General features: G+C 47.3%; 1 protein-coding gene across 1 annotated transcript in view; it reads left to right on the plus strand.

Annotated features, from left to right (window-relative positions):
- Positions 1-53: 53 nt before the first annotated feature.
- The window catches only part of LOC117697438 (actin-like), a 33445-nt gene continuing 9754 nt past the window's right edge, over positions 54-23744 (plus strand). Inside the window, exons 1-6 of the mRNA XM_034488527.2 lie at positions 54-3280; positions 3472-3646; positions 7577-7717; positions 10107-10235; positions 17669-17779; positions 19157-19241. Coding sequence (XP_034344418.1) covers positions 7601-7717; positions 10107-10235; positions 17669-17779; positions 19157-19241 — 442 coding nt within the window. The 5' untranslated portion in view covers positions 54-3280; positions 3472-3646; positions 7577-7600. The remainder of the gene's footprint in view (positions 3281-3471; positions 3647-7576; positions 7718-10106; positions 10236-17668; positions 17780-19156; positions 19242-23744) is intronic.

Raw genomic sequence — 23744 nt, forward strand, 5'->3', positions numbered from 1 at the left:
GAGTGAGGGCTGTTGTATGATATAGGATGGGACCTCAAGAAGTATTAGAGCCAATGCCTGGGCACTATCAACATTTCATGTCCTACTGTGCTTTGGGGTGAACTGTACAAAACCCTCCATAATTCCCCTATCAGTCCAGAACACTGCTGGGTCATTTGCTTGTAGGAGGTGAGGGGTGAGGAATCTACTCCATTTGCCAGTGATAGGAAGCCACACAGTGAATGAAGAAGCCACACAGCCGAGCCTAAACTTCTCTTGTTTCTGGAGAAGTAGAGGTGAACGAGAGGTGAGTGACGCCCACAGCCAGGGCACAACTGGTCTACTTCCTGTTAGAGATGGTTGAAGATTGACAGCTACTCCTGAAGAGACAGCCGTGAATCCCATCAGCCTGACTTGGTATTTTACTGGGCCTGCCTGTCTAAGAATGTGGGCATCTCTGTTGGTCACATGTTAGCACCTTTATTTCTCCCTTGAACAAAGTCCTTTTAAGGAGGCTGGTGCGGTGGATGTTTGCTCTGCCTTCTGAAGACTATATAGCCTTAAATAGGTGCCCCTCTCTTGGCCTCAGCACACTCATTTGTGTGCTAAAGGCCAGTGTTGTGGTCTTCCTACACCGCTGGAGAAAGACATTCAAGTGCATGGGAAGAGGCCCCCATGTTACTAGTGCTTGCCAGTTGCCTATGGCCCTAGTTTGTTTTAGCCTGGGAGCCCAGTTAGTCTTTGGTGCATTGGTGCCCTCATACCTGGTGCTCCCTGCTCTCTGCCAGCTGTGGGCCCACCTGTCCTGCCACCAGGAGATGAAGCCACTCTTCCCTCTCTGGGGTAAAGATAAGAGTAAGCCACAGAGTCCCAGACTGTAGATTGTGTCAGTCTCTGCCAGTCACCCACTGCCGGCCTCTGTGCAGCTTCAACCCAGGCTTTTTATGGCCCGTCCAAAGTGGTGCCAGCTGAACTGTGCTTTGGGTGGAGCCACCCTGACACTCTCCTCATATCTCATCAGGCATCAGACAGGCCTAGATTGAGTGTTGGAAACATGAGCACCTTCGGAGTGGCTGGAAGGGTCACTTGTCCTGTGGCCCTGGAGATAAAAACAGGATCTATACACCGTTGGTTCTAGCAACAGGGCCAAGACACCATTAGAACACAACTTCACAGTCAGTGTAACACACTCATGACTCCGAGAGGGCCCTTGGTTACACGTACCTTCTGTTACAATATTGGGTGATTCAGCCAAATGAGTCTAGGGGATGAGGGGTTTGAAGCAACTTGCCCTGAAGAATGTGCCTGTCAAGTAGCTGAGACCAGGTTTAAAAGTGGGTGTCTTCATTCCAGCCCCACTGCAAGGGATGGGCCGGGGACCTGGGCAGAGTGCGTGTTGTACTCCATTGTTCTGAGATCTCTGCCACAGCATGGAAGCCATCATTGGAAATCTGCTGTTTTCCCTTTTTAGTTTGGTTTTGTTTGTTTTGTTTTTTAGGTAAAGTTTCCCGTATAGTCAGGGTTAGCCCAGAATCTGTGGCAATCTCACCTCAGCCCCCAAGTCCAGGGATGACATATGTGTACCCCCATGCTTGCCTGGCTTCTGGATTGAAAATATTTTTTTAAGTTGTTTTATATTCTTTTTATTTATTTAAGTGTTTTTGCCACTATAGATGTTCTATACTGATACCCAGAGGCCAGAGAGGGAAATGGATCCCCTGAAACTGGAGTTACAGATGGTTGGAAGCTGCCATGTGGGTTCTGGGAACTAAACCCCAACCCTCTGGAAAAGGGCCTAGTTCTCTTAACTGCTGAGGTGTTTCTTCAGCCCCTGGTTTAAAATATTTTGAAAAAGAATTGCACTTGAGGGCTGGGGAGATGGCTCAGTTGGTAATGCGCTTGCTATGCAAGCTTGAGGACCTGAGTCCTGATCCACAAAAAGCCAGATCCATAATCTGTAATCTCACTGGTGTCAAAATGGGAGCTGGAGGCTTGTGAACAAGACAGCAGGAAACCCTGTGGCAAACAAGGTGGAAGGTGAAGACCAGTACCTGAGGTTCTCCGTCACACACACACACACACACACACACACACACACACACAGCAGGAAGCCAGAGTGACACTGGGCTTGGCTTGAGCATCTGAAACCTCAAAGCCCACCCCTAGTGCCAGGCTTCCCCCAACAAGGCCATACCTATTCCAACAAGGCCACACTTCCTAAGTGCCCCTCCCTGTGGGCCAATGGGGACCATTTTCACTCAAACCATCACAGTTGGCTTTTGTGTATGTCTACCCACAGTTAGATACTGTGTCTACTCAGCCATGAGGTCCTGGCTTAGGTCTTTCAACCATAACCTTGGACAGAATCCACTGCAGGTATTATCACTTGGGACTGTAAGAAATAATGGTATTTTCCAAAGTGCTTTGAGGTCTTGTTAAACATAAATAAAATCTCTGGACCCAAGCTAGTCCATTGTGGCACCTTTGGTCCCTGTCCTGACTCACTAAGGCAACACTGAAGGGCCTCTAAGGAAGCCCAGTTAGTTTCAAGTCTGAATTCTCATTTCTTTTTCTTTCTTTGTGAGACTTAATAGCCAGGCTGGTCTCCAACTTGCTATATAGGTCCTGCCTCTACCTTCTAACCTTCCAAGTGCTGAAATGAGGGTACCGGTATTGATGAAACCCAGGGCCTCAGCATGCTAGGCAATCACTCTACTGAGCTATACTGCCTGGTCACTCCCTTCAGGAATGGTGTTTGTGAAGTGTTGACTTTATACTATAGTTCCAGAGTAGTTACTAGAATGTTCTCCCACATACCAAATGTACCAGGGTTTTCCCCTGACATTGCCTTGGCCCTGCCTGAAGCCCTAGGTTCCTGCATCTCTGTATATAGAGTATCCCTCTTGATTTCCCATCATGCCCTGGATCACCAAACCAGGGCCCAAGGCTGAGGGCAGTGACTCTACACGAGTCCAGGTATCTTTGATTTTTGAGTCCCTTGTCATTCCAGATGGAGGCCTTGGTTCTTCCTGAGGTCCCATAGGTCAGACATCTAGAGGGACACACAACAAGAGTGAACCTAGGAACAGAGAGTAACCAGTGTAAAACCCAGAAGTTTCTCTTACAAGATCATTTCAAACAAGGGCTGATAACCTTGCATGGGTGAGGCCCTGAAGTCACAGCTGCATCACAATGTCCAAATGTCCCAGCAGCAGGGAAAAGCCCAGGGTACCCAGAGGGGCCCACAACATCTTGTAGAGGGAGAGGAAGAGGAGGACTGTGACCTCCCTCAGAGATACCAGTAAGTTCCATTTCCCACCAACTTCATGATTTGGTTCAAGGGAGGGGCCCTCTCCCTGATGGAGTGCAGGTTATGCTTCACGGGGGGTGGGGGAGGCACCCTTCATTGTTGTGGGTTCTCGGGTTTGGCCTGGGTGAGTGTCCCTGCTGCTTAACTTAAGACTCTTGGATTTTTTTTTTTTTTTAAATGAGAAAAGGGACATGTTCAAGCTAGATCAACTGATCCTGAATAAACACACTTGGGATCGGCCGCAGATGCCCAGACTGTCACCAGGGAGCACACAGATGCCCAGACTGTCACCAGAGAGCACACAAACCTTGAGAGACCAGAGCCCCCCATCCTGCTGTTTCCAGAACCCTGAGACAGGTGAGATTGGTGAGCTTCTGGTTTCTTGGGAGCAACAGTCAATGGTTTTGTGTCTGCTTGCCTCACCTTACTGTGAGGAAAGATTTCCATCTAGGTAGAAAAGGAGTCAGGCCTTGTTTCTTCTCTGTGCCCTAGTTTACTCTCTGAAAGCAGGAAGCCCCATGACCCCCATGAGCAGCTTGTGACATACACAAAAATTTTCCTGGCCAGAAACAGGAGTTACAGTTTTGGGTAGTTTTTGTTGTTGTTATTTGTTGTTGTTGATGGTGGTAGTGTGTGTATGAGTATTTTGGATGGGTCTCTCTATGTAGTCCTAGATAACCTGGAACTCATTGTGTAGCCCAGGCTGTGCTTGAACTCAGATCCTCCTGCCTCTGCCTCCTCAGAGCTGCTATTAAAGGCATGAGTTGCTATGCCTAGCCCCAAACATTTGTTTTAAATGAATGACCAGAAACCAAGTCAAGCTTCCTCCCAGGAGAACAGTAATGCCTAACTCCTGTCATGGGTTTTCACTGGCTCATCCTGCCAGCAGGGGGGCAATTTCTGGAAGGGCCAGATTGTTCAACCTACCATCGTCACCAGTAGGAGCATGGGGAAATCTCTGCTCCAGGCCTTGGATGCTGTCTGAGGACATTCTTGTTTTGGTGGATGTTGTCTGCTAAGTTAATATGTTTCAAAAGGCTTCCTTCCCTGCAGAGTCACAGGAATAAGCCAGACATTAATGGCTATTTATGGGACTCACAATAGCCCAAGATAATTTGACTCTGGGTCTGCAGCATTCCACGTCTCCACAATCATGACGTTCTATTCCACCAGTTCTCAACCCGGGAGCTTGACCCCACAGGGATCACATAGAAGATATCCTGCATATCAGATATTTATATTATGATTCATAACAGTAGCAAAATTGCAGTTATGAAGTAGCAGCAAAATAATTTTATGGTTGGGAGTCACCACATCACAAGGAACTGTATTAAAAGGCGGAAGCGTTAGGAAGGTTGTGAGCCGTGTAAGTCAGCCTCATGCAGGCTGGAACACAGGTGTAGCTTTTTTTTTTTCCTGGGAACTTCATTTCACTGTGGAAAAGTGAGCCCATGTGTGACTTTGAAACTCAGGGGCAGTTGGGGCAGATGCAGCTGGTGATGCTATGCAGGAAACGATGCTGTAGTCTTTCTTTCAGAAAACTCTCAGTGCCTGGAAGATGAGGCTAACTCTGTTCATCTGTGCTCTGTGAGGGCCAAGTAGGGCCTTGTTGAGACCAGTGGCTTCACAGGTGTACATGTGAATTTTGAAAGAAATTCTACCCAGGTATAGTGATTCACATCTGTAATCCCAAACTTGGGAGGAGGCTGAGCCAAGATTGCTATTAATCTGAGTCTAGCCTAGGCTACAGAGTAAGACCCACATCTGGTGTTGATAAGGTGCAATCACGAGGCACCACACACTAGGGAGAGGCTGCTTGTGGAAGGAAGACCTGGGTAACGTGGTGTCTGTTCTTAATTTCAAAGAGTTTCCACAGTCATTTGAGCTCCCAGCAGCCACTGCAAGCTCAGTTGTCACTGTCATCGCAGAGACAGGATCTCTACCAGAAAAAGATGATTCCCCAAAGCCTTGGAGATTCCCCCGCCCCAAAGTGCTAATTATCCTCTTAACTCTGATTTACTGCTGTATCTTTGAGAGGAACCCAGTGTCTCTAAGATGTTCTTTGTCTACACAGTGGAGCACAAATACTATACAGGGGGCGGGGGAGGGGACAACAGTTACTCCTAGCATGAAGACAGGATCTCTAGAAGAGGAACAAAATAAGCAAACAACAGAGTTATCAGGTGTGGGCTCAGATGGGACACTGAGGTGGATCGATGTGGGTAAGTTTATTAGGATTGTTAAGGACATCCGTAGACATAACAGCATGGTCCAGGGCTCTAAAGAGAAATCAGGCCCCACAGGCAGGCCTCTTACTACAGCTGTCTGGGGAAGAGGATGCTTCCACAGCTGGAGCCCGCAGATTCTCTGATTTCCGGACAGGAGGCAAGAGAGGAGGAGTGGCTATGTTACCCCTCCATACCTCTGTTGATATAACTTACTCCCTGTGTAGAATCTGAGCTGGAGATCCACAGACAGTGTCTCAGTAGCTGGTGTCTGAGAGGAGAAGAGCTATGCATGTCTTGTGGGGACAAAGATTCTGAGAGAAACCCAGCAGCACTGACAAGATGCCCCTGTGGACCCTTCAGCTCCTGGGGTGCTGGGTGAGGTGAAAATTACATACATGGGACCCCTGTTGTAGATTGTCTTGGTCCTGGTATTGTTTATATTTTGATACTAATTTCGTTTTCCCAAGAGAGGCTGTCTTGGATAAGGAGTGAATCATGTACTCAGGTGACTTCATGTGAATCTTCTCCCCATTTTAACTTGTAAAATAAAGGCTAGAGCTGGTGATTGGGCAGTGGAAGGGAAAGGTGGGGCTAAAAGTTTTAGAGAAAGAGGGAGACAGGAGGAGGGGGAGACAAGGAGAGGAAGGAGAGAGAGGAAGACAGAAGAGGAGGTGGAAGGAAAATGGAACAAAAACACATGACCTAGAGAAACTACAAGTTGCAAGGGATTTCATATATGGGGAGTACAGTAGTATAGTGGTGTATCTGCTCAATCTAGGCACACAGCTTGTGTTCATAGTAATCGAGTTGTGTTTTCCTTACATGGGCTTATTTGGGTTAGAGATTTACCACACCAGACCCCAACCTCCTTTTTTGCCCAACTGTAATCTCTCTGATAGAAGAGGAGTTATTTTAAAGATTGTTTTTATGTCTGTGTGTAGATCTGTGAGAATGTATGTGTACTGCAAGTATATAGCTACCTGTGGAAGCCAGAAGAGGTCACCAGTGTCCCTGGAGTACAGGTGGTTGTGAGCTGTCGGTGTGGGCGCTTGGAGCATCTTAACTGCTGAGACTTCTCTTCAGCACCAGGAGGAGATATTTTAGGATTAGTTGTGCTATGAGACCACTAAATAACAGAACCCAAGACATTGGAATTGCCCCAGGAGTCTCACGCTGTGGAGGGAAAGGCTGGAGCCAGACAGGGAGCTTGTCTTCCAGAGACCTCACACAGGTCTGAGAACTTGTCAGACCACCTTGCAGGAGAGACTGGAGCTGAGACAGTGATGAGTCAATGACAGGCAGGACCACACCCTGACCAGGACTCTTAGATCCTGCCCTCTGTTTAAGCCTGAGCCTCATGTCCTGACTCTGAAGAGGGACTTGGGGGTAAATGGACCTCTTTGTCCCTCTTCCCAACATGGTCATATTGAGTGAATCTTTCTCTGCTTTTCATGGTTGGTTTTTAAGATGATATACTGGGGACAAGTGGCTGAGCCTGGCTTGTTGGGGATGCCAGGGCCCAGGCTTTTGCCGTGAAATATGTTAACATATCCAGTGTGCACAACTTCCTGAGCCCTGAGCCTGTCTAGCTGCGCAGCCACAGTTAACTCCTGTGTCCTTCCATGCTGGAAAGCAGGTTGCCTGGCCTCGTCCATACCACAGGGTCTGTCCCAGTTTGTCCACACCAGAGGTTTCAGAGATGATGTTTCAGAGATGAAGTTTAAGTGTTGAAACTAGAGCAAACTAGGCTGACCCACTGTGAGGCTCACACACAGACAGGAGTGGTCTCCTTGTGACAGATTTGTGGCCTAAGCACTCCCAATACAACTTTCTGTAAATGTTTCACTTGTTTTGGAGGGAGCATCTGAAGCAGGCAGAGGCACAAAGCTACAGCCCAGGAGACGCTCAGGCCTGCAGGATGACTGGGTGCGCGGAGCTGTTTAAAGCTCTCTGTTCCTAAACAGCACCTGCAGAGTGGCTCTTGCTCAGGCCGACCTTGCTCTAGGTACACAGAGTCCATAGAGGATGAGATAAGGGATGATGTGGTCTCTCCCTGCAGGTGTGTCCAGGTTACCACAGCACGATGGACAAAACCCCCCTCATCTGTGACTATGGTTCTGGCTTCAGTAAGGTTGGCTTTGCAGGAGCTCAAACTCCTCTGGCCGTCTTCCCCACCATCCTCGGGAAAATGAAACATACTGTGAGTAGCCCCTGGCTTCATCCTCCAGCCTCCTGGGATGCTCTGGTTGCTGTGCCTGTCATAGTTCCCAGTGCTTTGACTTCTATACTGCCTGCTCCCTGTCAGATGGCTCAAGAAGGTGGCCTTAGGGACAGATGGGAGGGCATGAGCAAGCAGCTTTCCTCCTGGTTTCAGGCTCTTTCATACACTCCAGCATGGGCAGCTGCCTCTGGATGCAGTTTCTCTTCATCTCTAGTACTTCTTCCTCTAGCAAAATACCACTTGGGTCTCAACTGGAGCCACTGGCAGCCTTCTCCTCCCACCTCTCTGAGCTTGATTGGCAGTGCCCCTCCATACAGATAGTGACTCCCACCTTCTTTGTCATTCTGTCAGCCATGAGCTTCCTCTGAGGTACAGTGGCTCGCTCTCTGTAGTGTAAGGCCTTAATGTGGGTTGTACCTGAAGTCATCCCATAGCTCCACAGGGAGAGGAAGGAAGCACACATTAACAGTACTGTCGAGCCTCTCATTTGTGTGTCCAGAGAACCCCAGTAGATGTTTGGCACATTCGAGAGCCCCAAATCTCCATAGACTCTTACGCAGATCTATGTAGCATGTGAGTTATAAACCATATACCCGTGTACAGTAATGGAGAGAGACTGTGAGTGTGGCAGACAGTCACGGCAGATGAAGTTTACAGAACCACAGCCCAGAGGGAGCACTGCACAAAGAGCAACAAGGGGGACAGGGATGCTCATGGCTGCTCATGCAGCACGAAGCAGAGGGCCATAGCATGGGCAAAGTCAATTCGCCATGAAAACCATAAGCAGATTTTCTGCTCGGCCTGTCCTCTGTCTTCTTCAGGCTTGCCTTCTCTTACCCATATTCCCTGTTAGCCTTGCCCCAACCCTGGGCAGCAGGAGTAATCGTTAATGTTCAGGAGAGTCTACTTCCTTTTCTTCTTTCTGGTGAGAGACTCAGCTGTACTCTAGGACCCGGGATGCTGATCTCTACCCCGGGCTGGTGACTGACAATGAAGGCAGTGGGGTGTTTGGTGGGAGGCCTGGAGGAGACCGAGAGTCTGGACAAGGACAGAGTCATTCTTTCCATTTGCAGTCCTGGCCCACAGGCTACCAGGCTAGTAAATGATGGCTTCAAAGCTGACCCCCACACTCACACAACCACACTCTGGAAAGCATCCGAGGAGGCACATTGTCAATGCCATGTCCCCCTGGTCTGTCTGTATGTGAGGCCTCACTCCACATGTTCTCAGCAGTGCATGGGGTTCACAGGGCACTGAGGGAAGTGTTCCCACTCGACAGAGAAGTGGGTAGGAGCTTGGGGAGGTAAGCGGCTCACCTGAGGTCTTGGCTGGTGGTTCTCAGATGAAGGCCAAAGCAATGGAAAGGGCAAGATGGCTGAGAACAAGCTCTGGGCAGCGGGGCTATGACTGCCTTGAGCACAGGCCCCTGAACTTACGGTACTGCAGCATGCCTCCAGCATCCCTGGGGTGCTCCACTGCTGCAAGGTAACGTTGCACCATGTACCATGCACCACTGGAGCACAGTTCCACCACATAGCTGCATGATAACTGATGGTACCATGCACCCATGCAGAACTGCCACAGCCCAGGATTGCAACATTGCCCAGCCCTCTGACTGTCCTGTCACACTCACGCCATGTCCCTCTCCCCTGTTGCACTACTATCCCATGAGCATTGCTTCCATCCAGCTGAAGCACTAGCTTACCCCGGAGACCCTGAACTCCTCTGAGGAGTGAGCATGACTCAGGGGTTCCTCCACGGTCTCATCGAGCCAGTCTTCCATCTAGAATGGAGCGCCCACGTTCCCTGTTTTATTCTTTCTGTGCTCAGACGTGGGCATAGCCTGATGGCGCTTCAGTCTTTGTCCTTTCTGGGCTTCCTGCTAAATCTCCACAGCTCTGATCCTAATGTTGATTTTGTGGGGTTTTATTTTGTTTGGTTGGTGGAATGAGGTAGATGCCCAGCCCCTCTTATAGCATGGAAAGTTCAATCCACCTGAAACCCGGGAGCCAGCTCATGCTGTAGGCCCTTGTCCAGCAAGCCTTCCAGAGCAAGTGGGTAGGATGTGCCCCCATGCCTTCCCTCTGATAGTTTTTCTCTGTTGGCCTCCATTTCTACACCTGTAATGTGAGTGTCCTCACAGTGACCCTCAGCAGCCCTGGACCTGGAGGCAATTGCCCCATTTGCTAGTGACCACTGCTGAAAGTGTGCATGGTTGGAGAGCCTCCTCCATGTTCAGGCTGGTGATGGATAGGAGTTCCCAGCAGCCTCAGGGCACTGGCTTAAGTCCACACATGAAAGCCATGTACGGTGGGCATAGTCCCAGTCTGCCACTCTCAGGGGCTGTCCTGTCCTGCCTGTTTTTCAGAATGTGCTAGAGGGATTGGAAGAAAAAGACTGGTTCATTGGAGCTGAGACCCAGAGTAATCGAACAGAGCTGAATATGTACTACCCCATATCCCGGGGAGTCATCACCAACTGGGACAATGTAGAAAAGGTGAGCTACAACCTCTGGGGGTGGGGCCAGTCATGCCCCAGGCACTGCCCTTGGCACTGAGGAATGTGTTTGTATGATTTGGGGGGGGGGAGGGTGCTGCTTTATTTATTGAGTTCTTATATCTATCACCCTTCCAACCCTTATTCCACCCTAATCCCTTCCAATCCCACAACACTACATAGGAGAGAAAGGAGATTAGAGGGGAAAGGGAGCCTCTTTAGACTACTTCCTGCTGTTAAGGGGTATGGGGTTTCTAGGGGCAAGTTCAATCTTTGTAGTCAGGATAGTTCCAATCTCTTCTTCTAGTCTCTTTGCTCATGACTACTTGACAAACCTGCAGCACCAGTAACCAGCAGCAGCCGCCTCCTCAGAACACATGCTGGCTCCTCCTGGGGCTCTGCCATTTATATCCTTTCAAAAGTTCCAAGCATTCCAAATGTCACACACTAGCAGAAACTATCTGCCACAGGCAAAACCACACCCCTGGTAGAGCACAAGACAAATCATAATCACCTGCTGTGTAGCAGCCTTTTACCCAACACCTAGGATTAAAACAGAAGCATTCATATAACATAACTGGGTTTTTAAAAGAAAACAAAAGTCTTGATATAGGAGAGACTTGCTGTTTGGGCCTAGCTCTGTTGCTGCTCTCAGTGCCTCCATAGTCACAGCCTTGGGGGTCCTAGTCAGGAGACCTCAGTTTCAGTCCTGCATTCTCTGCTCACTGGCCACACCACCAAGACAAGGCATAGCCTCTGGGACCCTCAAGACAAAGATGCCTTGTCTATAAGATGATATGATTGCTCCTATGCTCTCATGGCTGAGAGGGAATGATGCATAAGAAGTCATTAGCCTCGGGGAAGTAACACGTAGGTCTGACCAGCCATCGGTGACACCTGCACTTGAGGGTGTGTTGCTTGTGATCTGAGCCCTGATGCAGCCATGATGAAGGTCCACAACCACAGATTTAAGCCCCAGACATCTGTTGTCTCATAGCCCTCAAGGTCAAGGTGTTGGTACAGGACTGTTGCTGAGGGCTATGAGGGAGAGCCTGCCTCAAGCTTCTCCCTGGTTTCTGGAAGCCTTGCTGACAATCTTTGGGGGCCCTTTCAATGTTTGGGGGCTCTGCCACTTGTAGAGCATTACTTCAGTCTCTGCAGGGCATCTTCCTTGTGTGTCTTTGGTTCAGATTTCCCCCTTTTATCAGTGTAGTGAGAGTTAGATTTGTCATACCATTCCAGTATAAGCTCCTGTCAGTGTCACCAATGACACCTGCTGGGAACCAAATCTTGGTCTTCTGCAAGAGTGCTCTTAATCACTGAGTCAATCCAGCCCAAGACAGGACCATTAAAGTTGAGCTGTGTGGAGGTATTCATTTGCCATCCCAGCTCCATGGTGACAGAAGCAGGAGAGTCAGGAGTTCAAGGTCAACTTAGACTACTAGGCCCTGTGTCAAAACAAAAGGTAACCAAATTAAAATGAGGCTTCTACAGTGGATTCTAGTTCATGTGACTGTGGCCTAAGAAAAGATCAGGACACAGATCTACAGAGCACAACCATGTGAGAAGATGAAGAGACAGGCCTCCAGATGAGCCATTGGTGACATTTCCATCTCAGATCTCCAGCTTAGGTGTGAATGCCATCCTGTTTTATCTGGATCCTGCCAGATGCTTCTCTGTTTTTCCTGCAAGTCCAAGGAGAAAATTCCTATCTCTTATCTGGAGCTCTTCTATGAAGGTTCTTCTAAGCAAAAAGAGACAAAGACTATCAAACGTCCAATTGCTTATCAAAGAACTCTCTAGCTCCTCCCCCAGATCCTTGGCAGGCAGGCTGAACCTTGTCACCTTTATGGTGGGTGGCTCCAAGCCAAGTCAGTAGGCGCCATTTCACCTTTACAATCAGGTAGCTCAAGGTCATCCAGTTAACTTTGCCTCAGGTCATAGAGCAAAGACTAGAAGGTCTCTCCCAATGGACTTGCCTTAAAATCGGCAGGAACCTTCTATTCTTAAGCATTCTTATCTATGGAGGCTTTTAGAGGACACACAAACTGTATCGCTACAGGACACGTAACTACATCTGACAAATGCAGTATCTGAGCTTGTATATTTTGCTAACAATTAAGTTTTCTATCTACAATTGAAGACTCCCAAAATCGGGAGACCCTTCTTCAAGTCTCAGGAAATCACGACCACCCAAAAATCACAAGAAACCACACCTGGATACAATCAGCAGAGGTTTATTGGGGAGAGTTGGCTAGCCAACCATCAAAACTGCTCATCCACGCAGGAACAGAATTTTGACAAAAGGCCAGCAAGCTGAGGGTTTTTTTTTATAGCATGGGGTGGGGAAAGGAAGGAATTTTTGAGCAGTTACACATGATTGGTTGCATTTTCACTCGGTTACACATGATTGGTTGTTTTACAAATTTTGAGCATCAGCAGGCTGTAACACTGGGAAAAGATCAGGGGGTGGGGGTAACCAAGAACAGTGGAACATTTCAGAGGAATCCACCCTAAATGATTTAGAGCCACATGAAAATTACTCTGCATACTCATTCTTCTCAAAAATGTAGTTTTACCATGTCACTGTGCCCTACCCTGTCATTACCAACTATTTCAGGTTAAATATTTCTCACTTTCTTCAGTCACAGCCCCATATTGTATCCTTTTTGTGGTCAGGAATGTGTCTTCCTGCTTTGGGCTTTTCCCACCCACAGGTGGGTCTACTCCCTGAGGCTTGAGGAATGTAATCCAGCAAGTGTCCTCTGATTCAGGGATAATGTCTTCCACCCGGAATGTGTCCCGGGGCAGTGAAGGCCTGAAATCTTATTTTCAGTTCCGAGTTCTGGAACCTGCACTTTTTCTGCTCAGGTCTAAGGGCAAAGAAAAAGTCTACATATTTTTCACAAAATGGTCTTTATAATTTTTTACTCTACATAATATCAAATATCCTGTAACAGAGGCTCACTAAGGTCACTTTGATGGTCTTGAGTAGGCACATATTATGTGGCAAGCTTCCATCATTGTTGGGCTTTCTCTATGACACCGAAACTACCTGAATTTCCACCGAATTTTGATGCATGCATCAGTCACCCATAAGACCCTAGAGACCCTTTAGATTGTGCTGGTCCTGTCAACCACGGTCAACCCCATTCCATAACTTCAGGCCTGGTGTATCATTGGAGGCTGGATCACGCTGCATCTTTCCTTGATGGTGATCCAGAGGTGCTGGTTATAATTCAGTCATCCTTTGGAATTACAGAGTCTTGTCAGGGCCTTTTCAGACATCCAGATCCCTGGATTACTGTGTGCAACGGCAGTACTTGCAGGATGCCAACCAAATCCTTTCATGTGCTCCACATTATCTCTAGTTAGGCTACAAAATCTCAGTGTTGTCACCACACCAATTGCTGGGTACTGAATTGCTTAAAGAAGAGCGACTAGAAATTTGAATATTTTCTCTGCAGGCACAGCTTTAACTTGCTACATAGTTTCAGATGGCCTTGAACTTTTGACCCTGTTGGATCTTTGAGGTGGAATCTATAAAGTTACATGTGACAGCTCACACTCGGGAGGTTTATTTAGGGAGCTGAGGAGAGATACAGAGGCTGCCTCTGGGTGAAGAGAAAAAAAAGGGGGGAGGGGAGGAGGAGCAGGACTTTTTATCAGGGATGTTGTAGCATATGTGCAGGAGAACATTCACCAGGACAGTGGGAATGTGTAGCCTCTCCGCAGCTAGTCATGCCTTGTCCTGCTGTCACTGGGCTCCTTGGGCTGGCCTTGGAGGTGCCTGATCACTAACATTCCTCCCTTTTGTTTATTATAAAGAGGAGGAGCCAGAAAGGGAGTGATGGTGACAATAAAGATGCAGGCTCTCAGGCTACTTCCTGCGACTGGGGACAATGTCATCTTTGGGGACCCTAAGAAAATTGGGATGCTGGCCAAATCCTGGGAGAGCTGGCTGGTTAATTGCTGCCCAGGATCTGTTGGACCATCTGTGGCTAGGAAAATGCAGGCCCAGTTGAAGTGGCCTGTAAGGGTAGACCAGCGCATCTGTGGGCAGCTTCTCTAGAGCTGTCCTGGGTGCAGATTTTGAGTAAACACCTGGACTTGGTAGGATTCTGGAACACATATTCGTATTAAAGGCAGAAGATAAAGTAGGTTCAGGAGAAAAAAAATTTTCTTAGGTTTACACTTGAAACTTTTAGGCTCATGGTCTTGGTATTTGAGGGGAGGGAAGTCCAAATCCATGGAACAGAGGAGGAAGAAAAACTTTTTCTTAGGTATATACTTGAAACATTTTGGCCCATGGTCTTGGTAGTTTGGGGAGGGGAGTCCCAAAACCTGGGAAAGGGGAAGGAATTTCACCCTTTGGGATAGGTAATAGGTGGGAAAATAAGTCTGTTACTTATACAGCGGTACTTGTCCAGAGCCCATTTGACCCATGGGAGGTGGATCTGAGTGGATTCCTGAAGCTTATAAGAATCTTTTTTAAGTTTACAAAAAGAGATAAATTTTAGACATGTTAAATTGTAGTCTGTACTGAAATACATATTTTAGAAAAGGGTAGTAGATAGCATATTTGTGTTACAGTGGAGGCTTGGTAAACAATTTTTTGTTAAAAGCACAAGCACCCCTTAAAGTAAGTTCAGGAAAGACAGAAATCTTCTGTGAAGCAGGAGGGGAAGGAGGGGCTTCTTCCCTCTCTCCAGAAGGTTGGATGTATATACATTTAGAATAATGAAAAACACCTGTAAGTCTATATTTAAAAGACAACCAAAGGAAATGTAAAGTCTTGAAGCTGGTAACTATGATAGTGGATCATATAGTGAAAGGCTTTACTAGAGATAGACTAATAATTTGTCAGAACTCCATTGATCAACATTAGAACTCTGAACTTTCAAAGTTCTATTATAACAGTAGCAATGGGAAGAAATCCGAAGAGGTTATTATTCCTTCTATATACCTTAAATCACCTTATTACCATCTAGGCTTTCATTTGGGTTGATCAACCTAAAACACTTTGTAGACCCTAAAATACTCTCTTAGATCCTCATAACTTAAGGTTTGATATCTTCATATCTTACATAAACTTTATAGTTTTTTCCTATCTAATCATTTACTATGAAACACAGGCGGTAGATCACTGGCAGCAGTCATTGTAAAGAGAGTTGAGGTCTAGTACCTACTAAGCATATCTGAGTTAAATAATATGTTGTTCATTATCTGCTCTAAACTGTTCCTTGTGAACATAAAACAAGAGGCCAAATGAAGATTAATCTTGTAATTGACTGCATTGGTTCTTTGCATGACTTTAAATATATTTTCTAGATATGAAAGGATTTAACCATGTATAAGGTTATTGACTTAGCTTTCATGAGACTAAGGCTGTTATAGTAGCTTTTGACATTAGAACCTGCAGGAGGGGGAGGGATATGCAGGTCCCCCAGGGCAGGCAAAGATGCAGTTGCCGTGGGCAAGGAAAGAGTCACAGGCCAGGGCCCAAGGTGTCCCAAGGACATAGGTAGGACTAGAACCAGTGCTGGAGAGCCATGTCATTCTGAGGCTAGTCAGGGACCAGGGCAAAGAGCCCAAGTAAGGCAAAGTGCTGGAGCAGACACAGCTCATCCAGTAACAGGATTCTTGAGAGAAAAAAAGGAGAAAAAAAAAAAAAAAAAAGCCAGTAAGAGTGAAGCTTTGCCTGAGGCAAAAGGTCTGTGGTGAGGGCTGGCAAGCAGGGCCAGCTATAGCTGTAGAGACAGTAGCCAAGGGGTTCCCACACTCCCAAGGACATCAGAGGGGTGTCAGATGCTCAGTGGTCACTCCCTTAGATCTGGGAAGGCATTTATGCCAACCAGGAGGGGAAAACTCACCAATATCCAGTGTTGGATATGCGGATGTCCAGCGATCAGGTGGAGGAAAGCAAGCCTGTAGCAGGCAGATTGCTACAGGGGGTGGGGTCCTAACCTGTGGCTTCATCCCCACTGTGGGGTGCACAAACACCAGAGAATCCTAATCCAAGTTCTGGCACCAAATGTTGGATCTATTTTGGCAGGATCCATAAAGTCACAATTTGACAGGTCTTCTCACCTTCTTATTTAGGGAGGTAGGGAGGGATGCAGAGGCAAAAATGGAAAAGGGGGGAGGGGAGGAGGAACAGGCCTTTTATCAGGGATGTGGCACACCCACAGGAGGAGGACATGAGACATGAGGGGACACTGGGAATGTGTAGCCTCCCGGCTGCCCTTCTGGCCATGGAGGTGCTAATTGCTAATAGACCCTCCTGCCTCCCAGCCTCTTTGAATGCTGGGATTTCAGATGTGTATCACATGTGTGGTTTATGCATGCCTGGTTTATGCATGCCTAGTTTATGCATGCCTGGTTTATGCAGTGCTGGTGAGGAAGACTAGACTGTGGGGCTTTGTGTATGATAGGGGAACATTCTAACAGCTGAGGGCCCCACCCCACATTTTTTTCCAAACACTTTTGATTTTTGGTTGGCTAAATCTTTGGGTGTAAAATCTGTACATCTGGAGCTCAGTCATACTCATTTGTCTGTCAGCTAGATGACAGCTAGGTACCAAATGACAGCAGAGGTGTTAGATAGCTAGGCGATAGATGACTGATAGGTACATAGTGAATGACAAAAATAAAAAGGGAAGGACATGGCTGCTCCTAGGTTTGGTGGAGGGGAAAGCTTATTGTAAAAGGGAGAGAAGAGCCAGAGGCAGGGATATCTGGCAGAGACCAGAGTGGATATGGCCAGATTGAGCTGGGCCATGTGAGGAGGCAGGGAGAAGAAAGGGAAGAGCCAGACCAAGAGGCTAGGGGGTAAAGAGTAGAGAAAAGAGCCAGGTAACCAACATGGTGGATTATATAGGAAAGGGCAGCTAGGGTAAGGACAGCCTAGCCCCTGGGCTGAAGAAGTTTAGGGTAGAAGATGGCATATGCCAGCCATGTCCTGTAACAGGTAGGCACTGAGGGATGCTGGGAAAACCTGTGGCCTAGTCTACTTTGATGTGTTAAATAGCCACCTTAGCCATTTGTCTCAAATTTAGACCTAACTGATACATGATAGATAACAGATGGTAGATTGATGATGGACACAGAGACAGATGCAGAAGAGACAAGACAGAGTAGACAATAAACAGCTAGTAAGATGAACAGATAGGTGGCAGGTATAGATAGGAGGTAGATTTTACACACACACACACACATACATACACACACACACACACACACACACAGAGAGAGAGAGAGAGAGAGAGAGAGAGAGAGAGAGAGAGAGAGAGAGAGACTAGATGGTTAACAGAAGACAGAAAGACGATTTAGATGCCTAATAGATGTATCAGATACTTAGATCAATAGATAGGTGTTGGATAATAGCATGTCCTCGGACAGCAAACAGCTCACCTGCTGTTCTTTCTCCCGCAGATTTGGCATTACTCCTTCTACCACACCCTCCGCATTGCCCCTGAGCAGCACCCTATCTTGATAACAGAGCCGCCATTAGCCAGCAAGGAAGCTAAATCCAGAATGACTCAGGTACTGGGGCCCCGAGCCCTCCCTACAAGGCAAGGAGGGAGGTTCCTGCTCTGTCCCGACTTGAAAGTTCCCTGTTTCTGCTTTGAGCCTCATCCTAGTCTTTCCTGCTGTGATGGAGTTGGTAAGGGTGGACCCCAATCTGTGAGTGCTCCCGCCACAGCACAGATGGTAGAGTCTGCCTTAGGCTGCAGTGGGGCTAACTGCAGTGGCTACAGGAAGCTGTGCCCTACCCCAACTGTCAGAGTCCTCATCCCAAGGCTCAGCTTCTCCTCAAGAGGCAAGTGAATGAATCAGGTGGCCAAACTTGCCCATCTGACTAGCAGGGCATAGCCTCCCACATGCAGGCACAGGGCCAAGGCGTGATCTGCACATTTCAGAGGCCACTTAGATCTGGAAACAGCAGTTCCACCCATCATGGTGCAGGTATGAGCTCACATCAAACCTGTTGCTGACACACATCCCCCACACATCCCCAGTGTAGACAATCAGAACATGGAAATAGCCACAGCTGGCTCCCCTGAGGCCTGGGCATGGCTGGCTTCACTCAGAAAGCAATCAATGTCCATGAAGGTCTCAGCAAACTAGATTGGGATAAGAGGGGTGAGACTGCCCCAGCTCAGCTGCCCAAGATGCCCCTTAACTGTAGTGGACAATGGAGCAAGGCTGTATGCTCACCAAGGGGGAGGCCTATGACGAACTGTGCAGGCAGGGGTTGAATAGCTCTGCTTCGACCTGCTGGAGGCTGTGGGGGCAGCTCTGTCTGGGTGGAGTCCAGCTGGACAAAGACACATCACACCCTGAGCCAACCAGTCTTTCCACAACCCATTATAGAAGTATCTAGAGGGAGCCACGGAGCTAGTGTCCTAATTAGCATTAACTGTCAATTTGATACAGCCTAGAATCACCTGAAAAAAGAGTCTCAATTAATTGCCATTATCAGATTAGCCTGTGGGCATGTAAGTGGGAGATTGTTAAGTGTTAATGGGTGCTGGACGGTGGGCAGCATCATGCTTACAGGTGGTCCTGGGTTGTATAAAATCTAGAAAGCTAGCTTGAATACGAGCCTTTGAATGAGCCGGCAAGCATTGTTCCTCCCTGGTTCCTGCCCTGATGCCTGGCTCATCATGAACTTCCCTCGGTGGTGAACCATGACCAGCAAGTATTCACCAATAAAACTGTTTCCTCCCCCAAGCTGCTTTGGTCAGAGTGTCTTTACCACAGCCACAGAATGAAGCTAGAACAGTCAGTTCACAGCAGAGCCAGCGGGAAATGGTTGCTGCCTCCCTGGATCTACAGCCTGCAGCAAGATATACTACTCATGAGCCCGGGGGGCAGTGTGTGCCACCTGGCCAGCCAGCATGCCATCTTCCTCCCCAGATTCTATTTGAAACCTTCAACTTCCCTGCCCTGTACTCGGCTAATCAAGGGGTCCTCTCCCTTTACGCTTCTGGCAGAACCTCTGGTGAGTGACCCTATGGGATCCCATTCTTCCCAGACACATGTCTAGTTCTTGGGGTTGGGGACACTCACCACAGCAATGTGGTCTCTCCCTAAAAAAAATTAAAAGCACAGGTGGGGAATGGCCAGAGAGGTCAGTGGGAGCTTGCTGCCAAGCTTAATGCCCCAAGTTCAATCCCCAGGACCCACAGAGTGGAAGGAGAGAACTGACAAAGAATACTTTTCAAGGTTCACAGTGATCCTCACTTCATAATAAGGGTCCTGAAAAAAAAATGCAGAGCGGGGCAAAATTGAAAACAGCTGGTGAGATTATTTGGTGCCAAACTGCGGTCTTTGTTTTTGTTCTTTAAGAAGTATTTTTTAAGTATGTGTCTGTGCACATTGGCCTCAGAAACTTGAGGCATGGATCCCCTAGCACTGGAGTTAGAAGCATTCATGAATCCCCTGTCAAGTCCTCTGCTTTTAAGTGCTCTAGGCCCCAAACCACGGTTTACATGGTCCGTGACTGCAGAAATACCACTGCCCTCTATTTCCCATAAGCTGGTCTCCAGGGTTAAAATCTTCCCCACAGTCCCTCTCTAACTCCTCATCCTCTTGGGGCTCCAGATTCCCCTCCCCTTCCAGATATTCAGGCTCAGTCACCTGGCAGTCTATAACTTTTCAACCCAAGATTATACTGAAAATTAGCAGTTGCCAGCTGCTAGCTGGGGAAGAGAGGGCCCTGGTGCTTCCTTATCTGCGTTCCTCTGGTGAGCTCTAAACATACTGTCCTGAAAATGGACAATAATGAATTATATTTTACACACACCTGGCTCTTGTTCTGACTCCTGGAACTTCCTTATCCTGCTGACGCAGAATGCTCCCAGAATGTTTTTTTTTCTTAACTGATCTCCTAAGGCATACTGAATGAAATTAACATAACAGCATCAATGCGCTCTGACACAGGATCACAGCCACACCCGAGGATCCCATTGCGCCCCCTGCCCCTGCCACTCGCTGCATTTTCTAGCATTTGTGGATGGAGCTGTGCAGCCAGCATGTGAGCATCAATGGTTTTTCACCCTGTTCACTATGTGGAGGTTCTTCTGTGCTGTCTCTGGCATTGACCAATCATCGGTCAATAGCTCTCTTACTCTTCTTGCTGAGCCGTGGTAGTGTGGTTCCACATCAGAAACGTGCCAAGTTTCTGTCTACTTACCTGTGAATGGCCCTTTGGGGTGTTCAGATTTGGAGGGTTATGATAAAGCCACTATGAACACCTACAAGTCTCTTCCTATAGGATGTGGAACAGCGGTGTGGCCCTCCTTGGTTACCCTTCTACTGTATGTGACAGCGTACTAGACAGAAGCAGATTAAGGAGGGAAGGGAGGACTTGGCTCACAGTTTGAAGGCATTGTCCATCTCTGCAGGGAAGGCATGGTAGGAGGAGTGTACAGCTGGCGACACTGCAGACAGAGATGAAGGCCGGTGCTCAGTTCACTTTCTTCTCTGTATTCAGCCCAGGACCCCAGCCCACAAGATGGTGCCACCAATATTCAGAAGGGGTCCTCCTTCCTCAATGAACCCAACCTGGAAGCTTCATCACAGATATGGATCGTGCCAAATTGACAATACTAACTGTCCCAACTGACAGCTCTTGGGATGGCCAGTCTTATTGTGGCCATTCTCATAGATGTTCAGTAATGTCTCCTCCTGTTTTTAATGTGTTCTTCCCTCAAGGCCAAGGGCACTGAGCCTATCCTCTCGTGTTTATTGGCTGTCCATGTCTACTTCAGGTGTTTTACCAGTTTCTCATGAGTTCGCCTGTGTGTTTTGACAACTTTCTTTCCAGTCTTGCTGGGAGGGCTTTTATCAGATTCCAGTTCTGCAGAGCAGTGCTCCTACCCAGGTTCCACTTCTCCTGCCCACGGTCTTTTCAAGAACGGGTTTTCATTTCTACAAAGTCCTGTTTATCAATGTTTTTAATGTTTGGTGCCACACCCAAAAATCATTTACTGGACCCAAAGGTTTTCTGATTTCTTCTAGACATTTATGGAATTTAGTTTAATAGTCAGTCCTGTGGTCCATTTTGATTGTTTGGATTGTTAATGTATCCCACAAGATAGGAATGAAACGTGTGTTGCTAGTTCTGTGGTGTTTATTGAAAAGATCCCTCTTAGCTATGGACAATGGATGGGTGTTAAGGCAGGGAGGGTCACTCTCCTTTGGGATGCCAACACAAAAAATTCATAGTTCTCACCTTAAAGGACTAAGAGGTAGCTTATTATGGAGCCATTTTAAGTGACAATGGCCAGGAACATAAGTTACCCCAACTTCCATCTTCCAATGTGGAAGCAGTTTTATAGATCAAAGGAAGTCAAATCAAGGCAAATTTAAAACACCTTGGTGGGTATATCAGAGAAGTGCTTAAGTGAGACGAGGGATGTTTTTCTATATGCCATCTAATGGCATTCTTAGCTTTTGGGTTGTTGGAAGCTAGTGGTGTGCTCAAGTAATAGATTCCAATTTTTTTTAAATCTATTAGTCACAGGACTTTAGTTCCAACATAGAGGTGGGCAAGGAAAGGCTATTCCAGAGGCTAAAGCCAGCCTGAGATAAGGTAATTAGTCTCTGGACCTGCAACCTTCCAGTCTCTCCATAGTAATGAAGTTCTGATCAGTCAGTCATCCTCTGCAGATGCAGATTTCCAGATATTCTCGTTCACAGGGGATATGGCTGCTCATAGGTCTCCAGTCCCTCCAGGCATGCCTTACACCCATGGACATATGGGCAGCAGTAACTGGACATGGGGTTATCAATAACAAAAACAATATGGATGACATGAAGTTGGAAACAAGAGAGGATGAGCTACTCGAATTGGAGATAGGTAATGAGAGAGATGATGGAAATGCATTGTGTAAATACACATATTAAGAAAGTAGGGGCAGGAAAGGTGGCTCAACAGTTAAGAGCACAGGCTGCTCTGTCAAAGGACCTAGGTTCAATTCCCAGCACCCTCATGGAAGCTCACAACCATCTCTAACTCCAGTTCTAAAGGATCTGAATCCCTCTTCTAGTCTCCAAAGAAGGGCACCAAGCAGGCACGTGGTGCACACACACATGCACACTCACAGGCAAAACACCTATACACACAAGATAAAATTGAATAGATTTTTAAAAAAAAAAAAAAAAAAAAAAGAAAGAAAACAGAGAGGCTTAATGGGGACCAGGGACAGAGACAAGAGGACAGGAGGAACTGGAAGATAGACAGCAAGACCAAGCTAGCAAATACAGAATTGACTCAGTGAAGCCTGTTATTTTGTGCTATTATTAAATGCCAAAATAAACGCGTAAATACATTACATTTATTCCCTTCCCTTCCCTTGAAAAGCCTGTGTGCTTTTTGAAGCTGAGCTTCCTGTGTACACTTCCCAGCCCATGGCCTGTTCCATCAATCTTTTTTGTTGTTGTTGTTTTCTTTCTGATTCTAGGTCAATACCAAATGTTCTTGATGCCATGGCTCATACTGAGTCTTTCACTGAGGTGAAGTTTGTCTTACCCTCTGGATGGCCTGATTTGGAGATATGGGCTCTGCTAGGTCTTCAGCATTCCTGCATGGATTTTAGAATCAGGTTGTCAGTTTCTAAAAACAAGTGAAACCAAAACCCAACAAATCCACAAAAACCAAAACCCCTCAGATCCACACCCCTATAAAAACCCTTAGCACCACACCCCTATAAAACCCCTCAGATCTACACTCCTACAAAAACCCTCAGTGCCACACTCCTACAAAAGCCTTCAGTGCCACACCCCTACATAAACCCTCAGTGCCACATGCCTTTGGGTTCTGCTTGGGGCTGTGTTGAAAATGTGGTCAACTTTGAAAAAAAAAACCAGAATCTTATAGGCCTCTAGTAGACCCTGGCAAGTCTGCGGGGTCTCTGGGTCCTTCTTGGCACTGCGACGGGACTTTGGGTGTCCAGGCCATGTCTGTCTGTTATCAGACTGTCACACAGGTTCTGATGCTGTTGAAAGTGGCACTACTTGTTATGGTTTCAGTGTGAAATGTCCCTGGCAGGCCTCAGTTCCTGTGGGGCTGTCAGCTGATGGGGTTTGGGCATTGGCTGGATCTCAAGGGCTCAGATTCCTGATGGAGTCACAATCCCATAGTGATGGATGCTGAAAGCAGGGTCTGGTTGGAGGATGTAGGTCATGGTGGCATGGTGGCATGGTGGCATGCCCTTACAGGGTCTGTCTGTCCCCTGTTTTTGTTTCCCCTATTTCTTGTCCACCATTTATGAGAGCACCTGCTCTAGTCCAAGCTCTTGCCATGTGCTCTACAGTGGCCCAGCTGCATAGACCATCAGCCAAAACTTCTCCCTCCTTTTAAATGATTTCAGCAATTGTCACAAGGATGAAAAGACTAACATATTTTGATAAAAAGTGAATGTGTTTGTGTGTGTGAGTGCATGCATATTTCTATGTGTGTGTGTCTATGTGCATGTGTATGTTTGTGTACTTGTTTGTG

This window comes from Arvicanthis niloticus, chromosome 1, assembly GCF_011762505.2.
Source record: "Arvicanthis niloticus isolate mArvNil1 chromosome 1, mArvNil1.pat.X, whole genome shotgun sequence".
In the NCBI taxonomy this organism is placed as follows: domain Eukaryota; kingdom Metazoa; phylum Chordata; class Mammalia; order Rodentia; family Muridae; genus Arvicanthis; species Arvicanthis niloticus.